This window comes from Columba livia, chromosome W, assembly GCF_036013475.1.
Source record: "Columba livia isolate bColLiv1 breed racing homer chromosome W, bColLiv1.pat.W.v2, whole genome shotgun sequence".
Lineage (NCBI taxonomy): Eukaryota > Metazoa > Chordata > Aves > Columbiformes > Columbidae > Columba > Columba livia.
In genome coordinates, this window is record NC_088641.1 from 19498495 (window position 1) to 19517008 (window position 18514).

The window sequence follows — 18514 nt, forward strand, 5'->3', positions numbered from 1 at the left end:
CCTGGGGTTGTTCCTCTTTAGGTGCAGGATTTGAACTCCTCCTTGTTGAAATGCATGAGACTCCTCTCAGCCCATTTCTCCAGCCTGGCAAGATCCCTTTGAATGGCACCCTCTGGAGTATAACCCACTTCTTCCAGTTTTGTGGCATCTGCATACTTGCTAAGGGTACACTGTGCTCCATCATCCAGATCATTAATGAAGATATTAAACAGGAATGGACCCAGTATTGTCCCCTGAGGTACACCACTAGCTACTGGTCTCCAACTAGACTTTGTGCCACTGACCATCATCCTCTGAGGGCAACCATCCAGATAGTTTTCAGTCTACCTTACTGTTTGCTCATCCAGTCCATGCATCAACAACTTGTCTGACGATCTTATGAGAGACAATGTCAAAGGCCTTATTGAAGTCCAAGTAGACAATATCCACTGCTGTCCTCTCATCTACCAGGCTAGTCATTTCATCATAGAAGTTTATCAAGTTGGTCAAGCATGACTTGGTGAAGCCATGCTGGCTACTCCTGATGATTTCCTTGTCCTTAATGTGCCTGAAAATGGTTTCCAGGCTTCGCCGTTCCATCATCTTAACAGGGATCAAAGTGAGGGTTACCAGCCTGTAGTTCCCTGGGTCCTCCTTCTTGCCCTTCTTGAAGATAGGAGTGACATTTGCTTTCCTCCAGTCTTCAGATTTGATAATATATGATAATATATTTTTATTTTACTTATTTTAATCAGATCCTTAAATATAATAACCACTTCTATTCATGACTCATTTTTTATTATATTTAAATGTTTGTAATAAAAGTACTGTTACCACATGCTGAATTCCTAAAACAAGGTATCTCTCTACTAATATAGCAGCAAAACTGTTGCATTATTAAAATGCAATGTAGTCCTTCCCTAGAATATTATTACCAGCTCTGGAGTAACAGGAAGAATTTTATATGGAGTTGAAAAAAAAATGGAAATACCGTTTTAATATAGAACCAAATGATGTTGAAGTTTCTTTAGTACATTATTATATCTGCTTTGCAAAATACATTTTTTAGCTAGATGAACCAAATAATATGGTTGAGAAGGACCTTTGCAGGTCATTTAGTCCTTTTATTCTCTCATACAGGACTAGCTTTGTTTAAACTTTATCTAAAGTTTTAGGTAAAGATAAAATTAGCTTTCTCTAATGCTTGATCAAGCACTGGAACAGATTGCCCAGAGAGGTCATGGAATCTCCACCCTTGGAGATATTCAAATGCCAGTGAAAGCCAGTGGATGAAACAAGCTCCAATTTCATGGGCTTTTCACTAGAGACACCTGCCCCATGGGAGAATATCTCAGTACTTCAGAATGGGCTTTGTGGAGGTCATTAAAATTTCCTAAGTTTACTTCTAAGTTTACTTCGCAGTCTACAGCTTCCTCACAAGGGGAGGAGGAGGGGCAGGTGCTAATCTCTTCTCTCTGGTGACCACGGACAGAACCTGAGGGAATGGCAAGAAGATGTGCCAGGGGAGGTTTAGATTGGACATTAGGAAAAGGTTCTTTACCCAGAGGGTAGTGGAGCACTGGAACAGGCTCCCCAGGGAGGTAGTCATGGCCCCAAGCCTGTCAATATTCAAGAAGAGACTAGACGATGCCCTCAGACACACAACCCTATTGAATGCTATGGGCTTGGGGAAGAGTGGCTGGAAACTTCTCAGTGGAAAATGATCTGTGGGTGTTTATTGACAGCTGGCTGAACATGAGCCAGCAGTGTGCCCAGGTGACCAAAACGGCCATCAGCATTGTGGTGTGCATCAAGAACAGTGTGGCCAGCAGGACTAGGGAACTGATCGTCTCACTGTACTTGGCGCTGGTGAGGCCCCACACAGAATACTGTGTTTGGTTTTGGGCCTCTTACTACAGGGAAGACATTGAGGTACTGGAGAGAGTTCAGAGGAGGGTAACAAAGCTGGTGGGGGGTCTGGAGTACAAGAGGAGTGGCTCAGGGAACTGGGGCTGTTTAGCCTGAAGAAAAGGAGGCTAAGGGGACACATTGCTCACTACACCTATCTGAAAGGAGGTTGTAGCATGGAGGGTTTTGGGCTCTTCTCCCAAGTAGCAAGTGATAGGACAAGAGGAAATGGCTTCAACTTGCACCAGGGGAGGTTTAGATTGGATATTAGGAAGAAGTTCTTCATGGAAAGGGTTGTGAAGCAGTGGAACAGGCTGCCCAGGGCAGTGGTGGAGTCACCATCCCTGGAGGTGTTTAAAAGGTTTATAGATGAGATTCTTAGGGACATGTTTGGACTCTGTGATCTTAAGGGTCTATTCCAACCAAAATGATTGTATGATTTTGTCATAAAGCTCCATATAAGGTAAATTAATTACATTAAAAGACAGTTTCAGCCACCTTTCTCTTGATTAGTAGAAATTTTTCTCATTTCAAACCTTACTAGGTAGTGAAGCAGCACCAACTCACCTGTTCTTGCAGAAACATTTTCTTTTAAGTAGATGCTCTTTTTTTTGGAATGCTGTCAGAGACAAGCCACACTCATCTCAACTTTTTTTTTCTTTGCCTCCCTGGTTGGATCCCTCTTGTAAGGACAATTCTCCCTTTGCCTGGTCATTCAGTTTGGGAAAGGCTGTGAAGAACCTGGGGCATGAGGTCTGATTTCAGACCACAAAATAAACTCCCATCTGCATCATTGCACTTTGGCTTATTATGTTAGGTAGGGCCTAATCAGTAGTAAATGTTGATAAACTTTCACTTTGACAAGTATATATGATTTAAAGAAAGACACTTCTAAATTAGAGGTTTGTAACTGAAAGCCATAGCTTCTTGTTCATGGCTGCATTTCATTTATCCTGGTCAGCTGGAAAAGATTTCAGCCATTTAAAAAGCAGTAGCTGTTAACCTGGCATCTCATAAGGGAACATTGGTATATTTGTGATTGCTTGTGAAAATTTTTGTCTCTGCCTGAAAGCACCTGTCCTCTCTCTTTGTATGAGATTCTTTCCCCTTATAAATATAAAATCAAAGTCAGTTTTCAAGACTGTACTATCTCAGATAGAGATCTATGAACTGTGTCAAATAATTGTTATTAGACAGGTTTAACTGGACACTTGTGTTTTTAATGGTTGTAACAGAGCATGTACCTGGTGCTGTGAAATGTTTAAAACTGAATAAATAAATAAGCTTATCTAGCAAATAAGAAAAGAGCATGGGAAGGAATTCCTGAGTCATCACAGGCAACCCTATAATGTAATTACTTTTGTAACTGTTGTGGATGAGTGATTTAGGGTCCTGCTTGCTGCAGAACAGCGTTTAGATCATTTAAAGAAAAGCGCAACTTAACAGAGTGCGATGGCGAGGTTCACTCCATTACTACATGGAGGAAATATGCCAAGGAGAATCGGGTGAGAGCTGTTTTAGAATGATTTATATGGGGACAAGAGATGCGAAAGGGTACAGGGACTCAACAGGGACTCCTGTTAAGTCATGAGGTTCAAAATGGACCCCCTTGTTTTTTAAATTCCTTCTCAAAGAGAAGTCTAGGTGCGGCTGGATCCAAACTTAGCTCCAGACTTGATCAACAGTTCATGTCTAAGTGACATAGAGGGTAAGGGAAAACAGGTAAGGGATTATATGTATTTATGGCCAAAGGATTATATGTACACACCCAATTCTTTATATCACTTGGCTAGGATTTCAAAGTTTCATCATGCTGCATCTCAAACTCCTTACCTCCTGTGGCAGAATGCAAACCCCCCCCTCTCTCCCCCTCCCTCATTCGATATGGAAGGAGTAGACACATTTCCCTCTCTCTCTGCTATTTGAGGCTAACAGCTTCTTTTGTTTGGCCCCAGAGCACCCTGGCCAGGGCCATTAGGAGAAGGGAGTGCCGAGGCACCAGGGAGCCGCTGGGTGCCCGCGGCCAGTGTGGGAGGTGTTTGGAGGCTTCAGGGGCACCCCACAGCCAGGGTGGGGGTGCAGACAAGCTTCTGGAATGCCTACAGTCAGATCTGATCAGGCTATAAAAAAACGGGACTCTCGTCGAGACGTGCGGCCTTGCGCACGATCTCTTGGAGTTACGAGCTTAGCCACTGACGCCAGGAGCCACGGCCCACCCCCCCCCCCCCCCCCCCCGGGACGGAGACTCCGCTTGTCTTGCCGCCACGTGTGTAAGTAAAATTAACACTCGCAGGATTGTGAGTGTATCTACTTTCCGTGCACATTTGTACGTGTATTTATACTTTACGTGCACATTTGCACGCGTACTTTCCTTGCTCAATACAAGCACCTGTATAAATTAATCCTCGCAAAATTGCAAGTGTATTTTCCTCCCGTGCTTCCACATAAGCACGTGTAATATTCTGTGCACATTTGCATGTGTATTTCTCCTTGCAGGATTGCGAGTGTACTATAAATTTACCCTCACAGAATCACGAGTGTACACTTCCTGTACTCAATACGAGTACGTGTATCCCTTTAAAATAATCCCACACCATATTCAGGCAAGCGTGTACTCTTCCTGGACTCAGGGGTGACTCCGGCATTGTTTTTGGTGAAGCCATGTGTATGGACACTGTGGACCTCCTGTTGTATTAGTTGCTGCCCCTTAATAATTTTCCTCAACCGATATCCAAACCTGTATTTAAGTCACTTCTGAAGTGCTAAAACCCTGTTTCTCACCGGTTTAATAAAAGTTGTTTTGGACCCTGATGTCCCTTAAACTAACCTCATGGTGCCTCCGTGACACCTCCCCTCTAGGGGTGTGGTGTCAAGTGATAGGACAAGAGGAAATGGCCTCAAGTTGCACCAGTAGCTCCAGGTAGGGTATATCTTTCATGACCAATCTTATTCTTTTTTATTATTTATTCACCAGCAGCACGAGAGGGCGCAACGTTCAGAATGCAAAATTCCTGGTTCCCAGTTATACAGGAATGAAAGGAAGGAAGAGTTGTGTAACTGGCTGGTCCTTGGGCATACTGAACCACAACAGTGCCACTGGACTAGGTCACTGCTACATCAGACACTTCAAAGAGCGCCTTCTTCTACAGCCTTTTTTCTCACATTATGGAGGATGGTTCATTCCAGTGGCCCATGAAAAAACGAGTACCAGAACTTCATGACCTTGTAGCATTAACACCTGTGTATCTGAATACCCTCGTCATGGCTTGATAGGAGACAAAGGACTGAGGTGACCCTAAGCTTTTAAAAGAGTGCCAGAGGATCGGGAAAGCACTCTAATGCACTTCCTCTAGCTTATCCAGTTATGACTACTCTAGCACAATAGTGTTCAGTGAAATAAAACCCTCCTTTATGTTTCTGCAATTATTATACAAGCCTGCTTTCCATCTCCCTTGCCTGCAATACTTTATTTTTTTTCAAATTTACAGTAAAATCTAGTTAATATGCATTACAATTTTGCATCTTAAAAGGATATTAGGATGAAACATGTCTGAAATAATTCAATAGTTTTAGAACATTTTTGTAAGGCACATTTAACGAAGAACTGTTGTTTTTACATAACTGAGGACCTGGCCCCTGACCCCAGCAGGGGGGAAGGACCGAGAGACATCGGACTATGAATTCTTAATGTAATACACAGTCTCTTCCCAGAATATGTACTGACACCTGTATACATACCGACACCTGTATTGATAAGTTAATTTAGGGGGAAGTGTAGCCAAAGTACCAGGAATCCATATCTTAAATAAATTGATAAGGGGAAGGGTATTGTGTGTGTCAGGATAGTCTGTAAATCCTGAAGTACCCAACCAATGGGGAACAGGGGAGGGAAATTGCGGCTGAGATTTTGGGGAGATATAAGCAGGGGCTTTTTGCCCTATTAGGTGGGCCTACCTTTAGGTAGAACACCCGGTCTTGCAAAATCGTCATTAAAATATACTTTGCCAAGAGAACCTGCCTGGGCCTATTATATTTGCAAAATAATTGTTTCCTACAATTTCTATTTAAGGCATTAGAAAATGCATTGCTTATCCCAACAAGCACACCACTTACCCTCAGCATAGGGCCATTCTGGAACACATGGGGTTCGTCACAAACTACACAGTATTCATTCAATACTGGTATCCGCTGCTCAGCAAATTCAATAGTCTGAGAACAATAAAAATGAGAAAAAACATCTGCTTAAAAATAATTAACAGTCAGCTCATACTCCACAGTGTTTCAGAAATGGGCAAGATATTACATCCTACCTGCACAAGAAAGCCACGGTCTTGTACCAGAATGCATTTTGCACCATAGTTTTGCTGGAAGAAAAAAGTTCAAGCAACTTCAGTGTTGGTAGACTAATTATAAGGAAATGGTAAAACATTTGTATTTTTTGCATGGAAATATGTTAAACAATATTTGCATCTAAAAGGATCTCTCATTTGCATAAACCAACCATTACAAATAATCAATCCTTTTACTGTTTGCTAAGTGTGAGATAGATTTTTAGCATTTCTTTTTAGTTCATAAATCTGATGAGTTTTTGTACCTCAGCATCCCAAAACCTGTAATCTCAAATGGAAATACCAGTGCCTTCACTCCATGCTAATAAACTGGCATTTGGTAACTTCCTTTAAATTTTAACTGTGTATTGTCTGCCCAAATATGGGCTATTTACTTAGGCTTGAATGACTAATATAACTCTCAGAATAGCTGAAAATCTTTTTCTTTTATATATTTACTAAGATTGCACTTCTGTGAGCACCACACTGACAGACCTCCGTGCTCAGATCCCACTCAGATTCTTTCTGCCTTTTTATTTCAGCATACAACAAATAAATAATAATAAATTATAAGGAACTTGAGTTCTAGGAGTCACTAAGATAAAAAATTCCCTCTGAGCTGATATATATCTCAATCAACCCTTGTTTTGAATACGACTCAGATCAGCTCTATTTACAGCTTTTGGGGGTTTTGTTTTAGTTTGTACTCTTATTTCCTTTTGTTGTGTATTGATAAGGATCATGGCTGAAAACATTGTGGTGAAACTAGTTCAGCCAGGAGATTACACATTTCAGTGCAGGGAGAACTGCGATCTACATATCAAGGATGAGCTAATGAGCCACAGATCAGGCTGGCTGACCAATACGGGAGGTGGAGGATGTGCTGGAGGGCATATAGCCCCATCTTCTGATATGCCCAGCTGGGCAAACAAAGGGGAAAAGCTGAGACCCTTTGACATGGCCCGGGACTTGTCGAGACTTGCTGATCTTTTGCAATCACCCCTTCTCCTTGGATTTTCTGCATGACACAAAGGGGCAAAGCAAAGACCCTTCAATGTGGCCCAGGACTTGTCCATCTTTCGCAATCACTCCTTTCCCCCCCCCCCCCCCCCCCCCCAGACTTTCCTCTACTCTGGGAACTATAAAAAGCTCACCTAAAACAGCACCAGTTAGGGAATACCAGCCTACCAGTCTCACAGAAGGGAATACCAGCTTGGCCTCACCAAGGGAATACCAGCTCAGCCTCAACCAAGGGAATCCAGCACCCTGAGGACCCTCAACTTACCAGCCTCACCGAAGGGAATCCACCCTCAGGACTCTGAACCAGACATCAGAGGACGCTGTGCTCCTGAACTGCAAACCCCAGCATCTTTGCCGTGGAACACCAAGGCCATACATCATCGTACAAGTCCTGTCATCCACACTGTGGGGCCGTAAGAGACCGGACCCCTCACTCTTTTCTTTCTTCTTTTCTCTCTGCTCTTTCCTTCTCTCCTTTTTTCTATACCCCCATTTCTTTGTCTCTCCTTCTGTATATATATTACTCCCTTTCTTTCTCTCTTATACCTTAGTTTTCCTTCAGTCTCTACCACTCTCTTTCTCTCCCATTTTGAACATATAAGGATAACACCATCTTTAAGCTCTGCTGTTGATTTCTGGTTAAATTTCATATTATAGCTACTGATAGTTGCCAATACATCGCTCGTAGTAGGACTTTCGCTGTTAATGTGTTGATAAGTTCTGTTATACTTTTGCCAAGTCACCATTCGTTGTAACCAATATTCCAACATGTACTTTTAGTAAAACTCACAGTTGAATTGGACCCCAGGGGTGGTTGCCTGTCATTCACTTCACATAACCGCGCAGAATTAACCCAGAGTTAACTCACACCTGGTCTCATCTGTTGAGTCAGGGCGCGTGTCATGTTTAGAGTTAACTCATCCCTCATCCCATCTGTTGGGATGGGACACCTTTCATTCTTCTAAGTGCTTATTTGGGAAACTTTTCACTTTTTTTTTCTCCTGGGAAATAATCCTCTGAATTGTATTCATATGAGAGATTCAAATATTTAAGTTGAGAACTGTAGAGAAGTTAGGGTCCTGATTCATTGCTTCTACATTCCACTGGCTTCAAATCACAGTTAGGCACCCAGGTTACCCATATATCTGGTGTCTGCATGTAAAATGTGAAATAGGCTCTTGATGCCATTCTGCTAACATCAAACTGCACCTGACCATGTATGTGATGATTTTCCCCCAAAGTAAATGCATTATAGCAGTAAATTACTGGTATTTTTTATAGGCTGTCAAGCAGGGTTTGCATTTTTTCCATATCAGCTGATAACATCAGTAATGAAACTAGTCAACTTTTCATTCTCCTATCAAAATCAATGAGACTTTTTATATTAACTTCAGGAGAGAAAAGTCTGCTAAGTTAAGACATCTTTTTCTGATTGAGAAAAAAATGAATCTCTAAATGTGACAAGTAAAAAGTCTATTGGCTCACCTTAAATTAATTTTGCTGTGCACATTACAGAAACCAACTACACAGCATGTACATAAATGATTTTATGACAATATATCACTGCTTTTAGATTTGGTGAGTATAGCTCACAGCTTATTAAACTAATTTGAGACATAACACACTCAGTGCAACTCCGTTATTCAGAATACACTATTTTGAATACATGTATGGTATTTCAAGCAAGAATCAGCTTTTGCATGCTGAGAACACCAAGGTACAGCCAGGCTAAGGGAATGGAGAGGAGTGTCTCCTAAGTGTCTCTCCCTAGGTCTAACACAGCAAACAGACCAGTGCCTTGAAAGAGCACAAACAGACCCACTCTTTCCTCTAAAGTATAAATGTCATCTTTTAAGATAATTGTTTGACCTCTCTCTCTTAAATTTAGTAATACGTGCTACCCTTTGTTTTCCCAATTGATCATGTCTCTGGGGAAAGAAAGTGGGACAGTGTGGGTCTAATTCCTTCCCCGACCTCTGGCTGCCACCAATGTGATTAAACATTAAACCTTTCACAAAGCAAAAATGCACAAGAGGTGAGCTGAATCATGACTGCATTCCTTCCAGTATGATAATCACATCTGAAAAGACCAGAAGGAAAGGTGACTTAGCACCCAAACCAGCCAGCGGACGGTTGCTTCCCCCACAAAGCAAACAGGGAAATGAGAAAAAACCTTTGTGAGCAAGCCAGTTTTGCAGCACAGAAACTCATACTCTCCCTTCTTCCTGCAGCAAGAAAGGAGGCAGCAAAGTGGATGACTGAACTTTTCCCACAGCCAGCAGCTGTACACTGAGCTGTATTCAACATGAGATGTAAAATTTCTTTCTTGACCTAAGCAAATTCTCGTTTTAGAAATTAAATATATGTGCATACACAGTTGTTTAAATCCTCCTTAAAAAGCTGACTCCATTGCTCTTGTCTTCCAATATATTCAATATATCAAATATATTCACTAACACATGTCCTTTGCACAATAAGCATAATAGTACATTTGGAAAATAATAGGAGGAAAATGAGCAGAATAAAAAAATTATTACGCACAGACGCTTGTGAAAGTGATGATGAAGATGGTGTTAAGATACCAATAAGCCCTGAGGTAAGAGACAGACTCCCGCCCTCTGCTATGGTGGACTCCTTGAAAGGCTCCATTTTGGATGATTTAGGGGCATTGGAGTAAGTCTTGCTGAGTAACTTGTGATTCTTTAATCCATCCAATCCTTCCATTCTAAGATTACTGGAGTAGGACCTGCTTAAAAGTTTGTGGGACTTAAAGGTACTGTTGTGCTCACATGGAGAATCCCCAGAACATGACCGACTTAATAGCTTATGTGGCTTTAAAGTGATGCACTCCTCCTGCTTGATGGCTGCAGAGCAAGAATGGTTCAACAGTTTATGCAATTTAATAGCTATTGCCTGTTCAGCCCTAGGGTCACTCAATAAGGAACGGCCGAAGGTTCTGTGAGATTTTGTGGCACACACATCCTCTGCCTTAGCTGTGCTAGAGTAAGTCCTTCTCAGTATCTTGTGAGTTTTGGAGATTTCATCCTGTTCTGACTTCAGTTTTGATTTCTTTTTACCACAGCCAGGTGGGGGATAACTTGGCGACCTTAAAAATAAAGAAGGGGAAGACGCAGTTGAAAAATAATCAGTCTTGTGCAAATCAAACAAGTAAGTCCAAATTTTTAAGTGCCACCAGTCTTTATTTGACTAGTGATAAACACAGCCCAACATGAAAAAAATGAGTAACTGTATGTAGGACTAATTTTTCAACAAACTCATCCATTGAAAAGATGACTAACAACTTAAGAGAAGTTAGAGTTATATCCTTACATTTCTTTGTAAAGGTCCCTATGTCTCAAAACAAACCATTTATTCAGGAGATTATCTTTGAAATGAAACCCACATATCTCACACAAGATTATATCACATTTTTCTTATAAAAATCTGTCTTTCCAATATAATCATCATGGCATGATCCCATTAAAGTTATTGTCTTCTGGACACGGCATAACAAATTCTGTGTCCAGATCTAATGGAAGATATAATGAGCAGTGAAACTTGCAGGCAGTAAAGCAAATTTAATTCAGCTGAAATTAACAATTTTTAAAAACATCACAATAAACTGGGTGCTTTGTGAAAGACAATTTGATGCCCTTTTCTCCTGTTTTAGACAAATTCTAGCCCTGTAACACTAGAAATGAGAATGTGAGGGAAACTATATTCACATGATCTGTCACATTTCTATAAAGTCATGTTCACATGTCCTTGCAAAGCAAGAACCAGTATCAGGTATCACAGAATCATTTTTCTACAGTTTACAACCCTAATCTTTGGAGTATTTTTGGGACTTTGATCAAACAGAAAAGAAGTGAAACCCCAAGGAGAGAGGCTGACAGGTTTCACCACCCTGTTAGCAAGTGGTGACAGTAGAAAATGCACGTGGAGGTTGCTGACTCACTGTTGCAGTTGGCTCATTACCACGCTTGGGCAGACAGGAGGTAGGAATGATGCTCTAGGGAGAGAGAGAGGGTCCTTGTGTTTGGGCTGAGCAGTCTTTGGACAGACACTACAGCAGCAGCCAAATCAAGAGGAGAAAGATCAGGCTGGCTTTTGTATGCCCTTTCTGAATAAAACCAAACCCCAAGTAATAGCCTGTGCTAGGCAATGGTGCATGGCATGGTAGGAAATGGATAAGCTTTCTACTTAAAACACCATCTTCTTCTTCTGCCTTTTAAAAGACAAATAATCTTTTGTTATCTTTGACATTCCTCTCTTCTTCAGTGTGAGTGATCACTGTACTCCCTCTCTTTTTTATACAGGGAATTTAGAATGGCAAAATTCATTAAAAAGAAGGAATGTTCAAAGAAGCATTGAATTCAAATGTACAGAAGGGGTGATCTGTCAACCCTTCATAAGCAGGAAAACATGCTAAATAGTCACATTCTTGAAAGAGGTAAAATCAGAGCCTGTGGATTTTTAACAGGATATGGTGGTAACAGCTCATTTTCCTTGCTATTACCTGCACAGTGTAGAAAAGATGTGCAGAGGGGATTTCACCTTTTTGTCAGACACCTTCTTATTATGCATACAATTAGATTTCTCTTTGCTGTTCTTCCATTGTTGTGTAACAAATGTCTGCATGATTCTGCAAAATAAGAAAGAAAAAACAATTTTCTTATCCTAGCCAATACATACTCACTTTAATACTAGGGTCTCGGTTCACCACGTAGGTGACATGATGTAATGTCCTCAGAAAGTTTATCTGTCACATATGTGGACTGATGATTAGGTGCTTCAGCTCCTTAAAAATGCATTTTTTTTTCCACATAAAACTAATTCACATTGAACTCTTATTGAGAATACAGTCCGTGTAAACAACCACTGCAAGACTAATATAATTATGCTTCTCATGGAGGCATGTCTAGGGACAAACTGATTCAAAGGCATTCTATCCAACTATAGGCACCTGTCTCTCCAGCAACTACAGAGGTAGACTACAGCATCCACACTGCTCAAGTAGGAACATATTCTCCTACAGCACAAACATGAAGGTAGGGATGTCAAATATTACACTACCTAAAGGGATTTACAGAGAAGACAGAGCCAGACACTTCTCAGAGATGCACAGTAAAATGCAGTGGTCACAAGTTGTAGCAAGTGAAGCTAACGAAACATAAAGGCTATAAAGAAAAGACATTCACAGAAGAAAATTTAAGTACAACAAGTTGCCCACAAAGGCTGGAGATTTTCACAGCTCAGTTGCCCGAGGCCCTGAAGTGAACTAAATCAGCATTACTTGGAGCAGGAGGTTGCACTAGGTGACCTCCAGTAGTCCCTTCTAAGTCAAAATACTCTGTGACTCTAATCTAGCAGTGGGGGGGGGTGTAATGAGTGAAAAAGTCAAAGTGGAAGTTCATGTGGACTATATAAAAAATGTACAGACATTTCAAAGATAAATATCCTGTTGTTCACAGCCATGAGGAGCCACAGAGTTCATGGGTATTCTGACTTCTGCTCAACTGTGAATTATGCAGATATGTACCTGTAAATGTCTTATGGGAAACTTGAGTAATTATCCAGTGTATGAACCAGAGACACTGTAAGTAATTAAATGTTTTAAGAGACTTTTCATGCCTGGGGAGCCTTTTTTTTTCTTCAAAATCATGTACCATAGAGATTTTAATAAAATTGCTTCATTTGTATGATTATGAAAAAGCTGCACTAAGTTTCTTTAAACACCAAGCAGCAAAAGATATTAAAGCCTATATTCTTTTCACTTTATTACACAGAAACAAGCATATGGAAAAAGATGACTCAGCAAAATGTTATTAAAGTTCCTGGAATGCATAGAGGACTGACACCTCATACAAAAGTAAGATGTGCCAACCAAGAATGAATCACAGAATCACAGAATGGTTGGGGTTGGAAGGGACCTCAGGAGATCATCTAGTCCAAGCCACCCACTTAAGCAGGTTCACCTAGAGTAGATCGCACAGGAATGCATCCAGGCAGGTTTTGAATGTCTCCAGAGAAGGAGACTCCACAACCTCTCTGAGTAGCCTGCTCCAGTGCTCTATTACCCTCAAGATAAAGAAGTTTTTCCTCATATTCAGATGGAATCTCCTATGCTTCAGCCTGTGCCCATTGCCCCTCATCCTTTTGTTGGGAACCACTGAAAAGAGTCTGGTCCCATCTTCTTGACATCCACCCTTGAGATATTTATAAGCATTGATAAGATGCCCTCTCAGCCTTTTCTTCTCCAGGCTGAACAGACCCAGCTCTCTCAGTCTCTCCTCATAAGAAAGATGCTCCAGACCCCTAATCATCTTTGCAGCCCTCCGCTGGACTCCCTCTAGCAGTTCTTTGTCCTTCTTAAACTGGGGAGCCCAGAAATGGACACAGTAGTCCAGATGCAGCCTCTACCAGGGCAGAGTAGGGGGGAGGATAACCTCCGTTGACCTGCTGGTCACACTTTTCCTAATGCACCCCAGAATACCGTTGGCCTTTTTGGCCACAAGGGCACATTCCTGACTCATGGTCAACCTGTTGTCAACCAGAACTCCCAGGTCTTTTTTCTGCACTCCTGCTTTCTAGCAGGTCAACCCCTAACCTGTACTGGTCCATGGGGTTATTCCTCCCCAGATTCAGGACCCTACACTTGCCCTTGTTGAACTTCATTAGGTTCTTCTCTGCCCAGTCATCTAGCCTGTCCAGGTCTCACTGAACGGCAGCACAGCCTTCTGGTGTACCAACCCTTCTTCCCAGCTTGGTATCGTCAACAAACTTGCTGAGGGTGCACTGAGTCTCTTCATCCAGGTCACTGATGAACAGGTGGAACAGGACAGGACCTAATACTGACTCCTGGGGAACCCTACTAACTACAGGCCTCCAACCAGACTCTGCACCATTGATCACAACCCTCTTAGCTTTGCCGTCCAGTTCTTGATCATTCTCACCATGTGTTCATCCAACCCACACTTCCTGAGGTTACCTATGAGGATGTTGTGAGAGACGGTGTTAAAAGCCTTGCTGAAGTCAAGGTAGACAACATCTTTCCTCGTCTACCCAGCCAGTCATACCATCATGGAAGGCTATTAGATTGGTCAAACATTATTTCCCTTGGTAAATCCATGCTGACTACTCCTGATAACCTTCTTTTCCTTCACATGCTTGGAGATAACATCCAGAATGAGTTGTTCCATCACCTTTCCAGGGATGGAGGTGAGGCTGACTGGCCTGTAGCTTCTTGGGTCATCCTTCTTGCCCTTTTTGAAGACTGGAGTGACGTTGGCTTTCCTCCAGTCCTCAGGCACCTCTCCTTTTCTCCATGAGCTTTCAAAGATGATGGAGAACAGCTTAGCAATAACATCTGCCAGCTCTCTCAGCACTCGTGGGTGCATCCCATCGGGGCCCATGGATTTGTGGATGTCCAGTTTGCCTAAACAGTCTCTAACCTGATCCTCCTCAACCAAGGGAAAGTCTTTTTATCAGACTTTCTCTCCTACCTCTAGGGTCTGGGATTCCTGAGGGCTGGTCTTAGCAATAAAGACAGAAGCAAAGAAGGCATTCAGTAACTCAGCCTTTTCTGTATCATCCGTCACCGGGGCACCCACCTCATGCAGCAGTGGTCCTACATTTTCCCTAACCTTCCTTTTGCTGCTGATGTATTTGAAGAAGCCCTTCTTATTGTCCTTGACATCCCTGGTCAGATTTACTTCCAAGTGGAGCTTGGCCTTCCTCACCACATCCCTGCATACTCTAACATCCTCCTTACATTCCTACCAGGTGCTCTGTCCCTTTTTCCACATTCCATAAACATCCTTCCTCCACCTGAGTTTTGACAGGAGCTCCTTACTCATCCATGCTGGCATCCTACTCCCTTTACTTGATTTCTTGCTCATAGGGATGCATCAGTCTTGAGCTTGGAGGAAGTGATGTTTGAATATCAGCCAGCTCTTTTAGACTCCCCTACCTTCTAGAACCCTATCCCATGGGATTCTTCAAGGCAGGACCTTGAAGAGGCCAAAGTTCACCCTCATGAAGTCCATGGTTTTAGTCCTACTTATTGTCCTGCTTCCTCCATGCAGGATCCTGAACTCCACCATCTCATGGTAGCTGCAGCAGATGTCATGGTGATTGAAGTCTCCCATTGAAGTCTCTCAGGGCATGTGATTGTGAGGCTACTTCCAGGTGTCTGTAGAAGGCCTCATCAACTTCCTCTTCCTGATTAGGTAGCCTGTAGCAAACACCCACAACAGTGTCCCCTTTGTTAGCCTGTCCCTTAATTTTTACCTATAAGGACTCAACTCATTCGTCATCCTCCCTTAGGCAGCATTCAATACATTCAAGTTGCTCTCTCATATCAAGTGCAGCTCCTCCACCTCACCTTGCTGGCCTGTCTTTCCTGAAAAGTACATAGCCTTCCATGACAACATTCCAGTCATGTGAGCTGTCCCTTGTTTCTCTAATAGCAATGAGATCATGGTCCTGTGAATGCACACAGATCTCTAATTCTTCCTGTTTATTCCCCATGCTACATGTGTTGGTGTATAGACACTTCAGAGAAGTACTCAAGCATGTGGGTTTCTCATGAGGGGTGCAGAAGGATCACAGAATCACAGAATGTTAGGGATTGGAAGGGACCTCGAAAGATCATCTAGTCCAATCCCCCTGCCAGAGCAGGAACACTTAGATGAGGCTACACAGGAAGGTGTCCAGGCGGGTTTTGAATGTCTCCAGAGTAGGAGACTCCACAACCCCCCTGGGCAGACTGTTCCAGTGTTCTGTTACCCTCACTGAGAAGAAGTTTCTTCTCAAATTTAAGTGGAACCTCTTGTGTTCCAGTTTGAACCCATTACCCCTTGTCCTACCATTGGTTGTCACCGAGAAGAGCCTGGCTCCATCCTTGTGACACTCACCCTTTATATATTTGTAAACATTAATAAGGTCACCCCTCAGTCTCTTTCAAGCTAAAGAGACCCAGCTCCCTCAGCCTTTCCTCATAAGGGAGATGCTCCACTCCCTTAATCATCTTTGCTGCCCTACGCTGGACTCTCTCCAGCAGTTCCCTGTCCTTCTTGAACTGAGGGGCCCAGAACTGGACACAATATTCAAGGTGTGGTCTCACCAGGGCAGAGTAGAGCAGAAGGAGAATCTCTCTTGACCTACTAACCACGCCCCTTCTAATGCACCCCAGGATGTCATTGGCCTTCCTGGCCACAAGGGCACAATGCTGGCTCATGGTCATCCTGCTGTCCACCAGGACCCCCAGGTCCCTTTCCTCTACACTGCTCTCTAATAGGTCATTCCCCAACTTATACTGGAACTTGGGGTTGTTCCTGCCCAGATGCAGTACTCTACACTTGCCCTAGTTATATTTCATTAAATTTTTCCCCATCCAGCTCTCCAGCCTGTCCAGGTCTCGCTGGATGGCAGCACAGCCTTCTGGCGTGTCAGCCACTCCTCCCAGTTTGGTGTCATCAGCAAACTTGCTGATAGTACACTCTATTCCCTCATCCAAGTCATTGATGAATATATTGAATAATACTGGCCCCAGTACTGACCCTTGAGGCACTCCAATCGATACAGGCCTCCAACTGGACTCTGCCCCATTGACCACGACTCTCTGGTTTCTTTCCTTCAGCCATTTTGCAGTCCACCTCACTATCTGATCATCCAGACCACACTCCCTCAACTTAGCTGTGAGGATTCTGTGGGAGACTGTGTCCACTGCAGCCATGTGTACCTTTGAGATGGTTGGCCTTCTGGTTCTCATCTTGGGAGGCAGCTAAGGAATATTTGTCACTGCTCTGGTTGGCCTGGCTTATTCCCCAGTTGGACATGATGATGTAAGCATTGTCACTTTGGACCCCATCCCCCAAGCTCATCTTTTTAAAGCCCACTTCACCTCGCCCCTCTGTGCTTGTTGTCTCATCCCATAGTATGTCACAGACGAGCCCTCCTCCATCTAGTTTAAAGTTCTGTCGATGAGCCCCACTAGCTCACGTGCAAGGACCCTCTTCCCCCATGAGAAAGGTGAACTCCATCTGATGCCAGCAAACCCAGTGCTGTGTAGGCGATCCCATTATCAAAAAAGCCAAAATTGTGGTGGTGACAACAGTCGTGGAGCCATGTATTAATAGACTGCACCTGTCTGTTTCTTCTAATGTCACTGCCCATGACTGGAAGGAGGGAGGAGAAAATAACCTGTGCTCCTGCTTCCCTCATCAACCATCCCAAGTACCTGAAGTCTTTTTTGATCACCCTTGCACTACGGGTTACAACTTAATCGCCACCCACATGGAAGACCAGTAACAGCTCTCTTGAGCTGGCAGAGCTTCCTCTCCCTGCCTGCGTGAACTGCCATGCTAACTGCCACAACCCTGTTTGCTCGCCCTGTTCACTGTGCTCCTGGTTGCCTGCACTCCCTAGAAGCCATTTAAATCTCCCACGATTGGAAGAGTGGGCTAACAAGTACCTTATAAAGTTCAACAAGGACAAGTGTAAGGTCTTGAACCTGGGGAAACATAATCCAGGAGTGCAGCACAGACTGGAAGCTACCCAGCTGCGGAGCAGCTCTGTGGAAAGGCACCTGGGGGTCTTGGTGTATAGCAAGCACAATATGAGTGAACAGTGTGCTGCTGCAGCAAAGAAGGCCAACAGGATGCTGGGCTGCATCAAGGGCATCACCAGCAAAGAGAAAGTCATTATCCCACTCTGTTCAGCACTTGTCAGGCCATATCTGAAATACTGTGGTCAGTTTTGGTCCCCTCTATATAAAAATGATGTGGACAGGCTGGAGAGGGTCCAGAGAAGGGCCACAAAGATGATCAAAGGACTAGGAAGCCTGCCATATGAGGAAAGGCTGAGAGAACTGGGCTTGTTCAGCCTTGAGAAAAGAAAGCTATGGGGAGACCATGTCACCATGTTCCAATATTTAAAGGGTGTCTACAAAGAAGATGGACACGCCCTTTTTACCAAGTGTCACATGGAAAAGACAAGTGGTAATGGGTACAAGTTACTCCTGGGGATATTCCGATTGGACACAAGAGGGAAATTTTTCACAATGAGAACAATCAGCCATTGAAATAATCTGCCCAGGGAAGTGGTGGATTCCCCAACATTGGACACTTTTAAGATTCAGCTGGACAGGGTGCTGGGCCACCTTGTCTAGACTGTGCTTTTGCCAAGAAAGGTTGGACCAGATGATCCTTGAGGTCCCTTCCAACCTGGTATTCTATGATTCTATGAAATTGAATTGTACCACAAACACATGAAAC

General features: G+C 43.1%; 1 protein-coding gene across 1 annotated transcript in view; it reads right to left on the reverse strand.

Moving 5' to 3' along the window:
• The window catches only part of LOC135577170 (protein mono-ADP-ribosyltransferase PARP8-like), a 231120-nt gene that overhangs the window by 54450 nt on the left and 158156 nt on the right, over window positions 1-18514 (reverse strand). Inside the window, exons 11-14 of the mRNA XM_065045010.1 lie at window positions 11755-11880; window positions 9777-10341; window positions 6198-6251; window positions 6001-6096 (exon numbers count right to left, since the gene is read on the reverse strand). Coding sequence (XP_064901082.1) covers window positions 6001-6096; window positions 6198-6251; window positions 9777-10341; window positions 11755-11880 — 841 coding nt within the window. The remainder of the gene's footprint in view (window positions 1-6000; window positions 6097-6197; window positions 6252-9776; window positions 10342-11754; window positions 11881-18514) is intronic.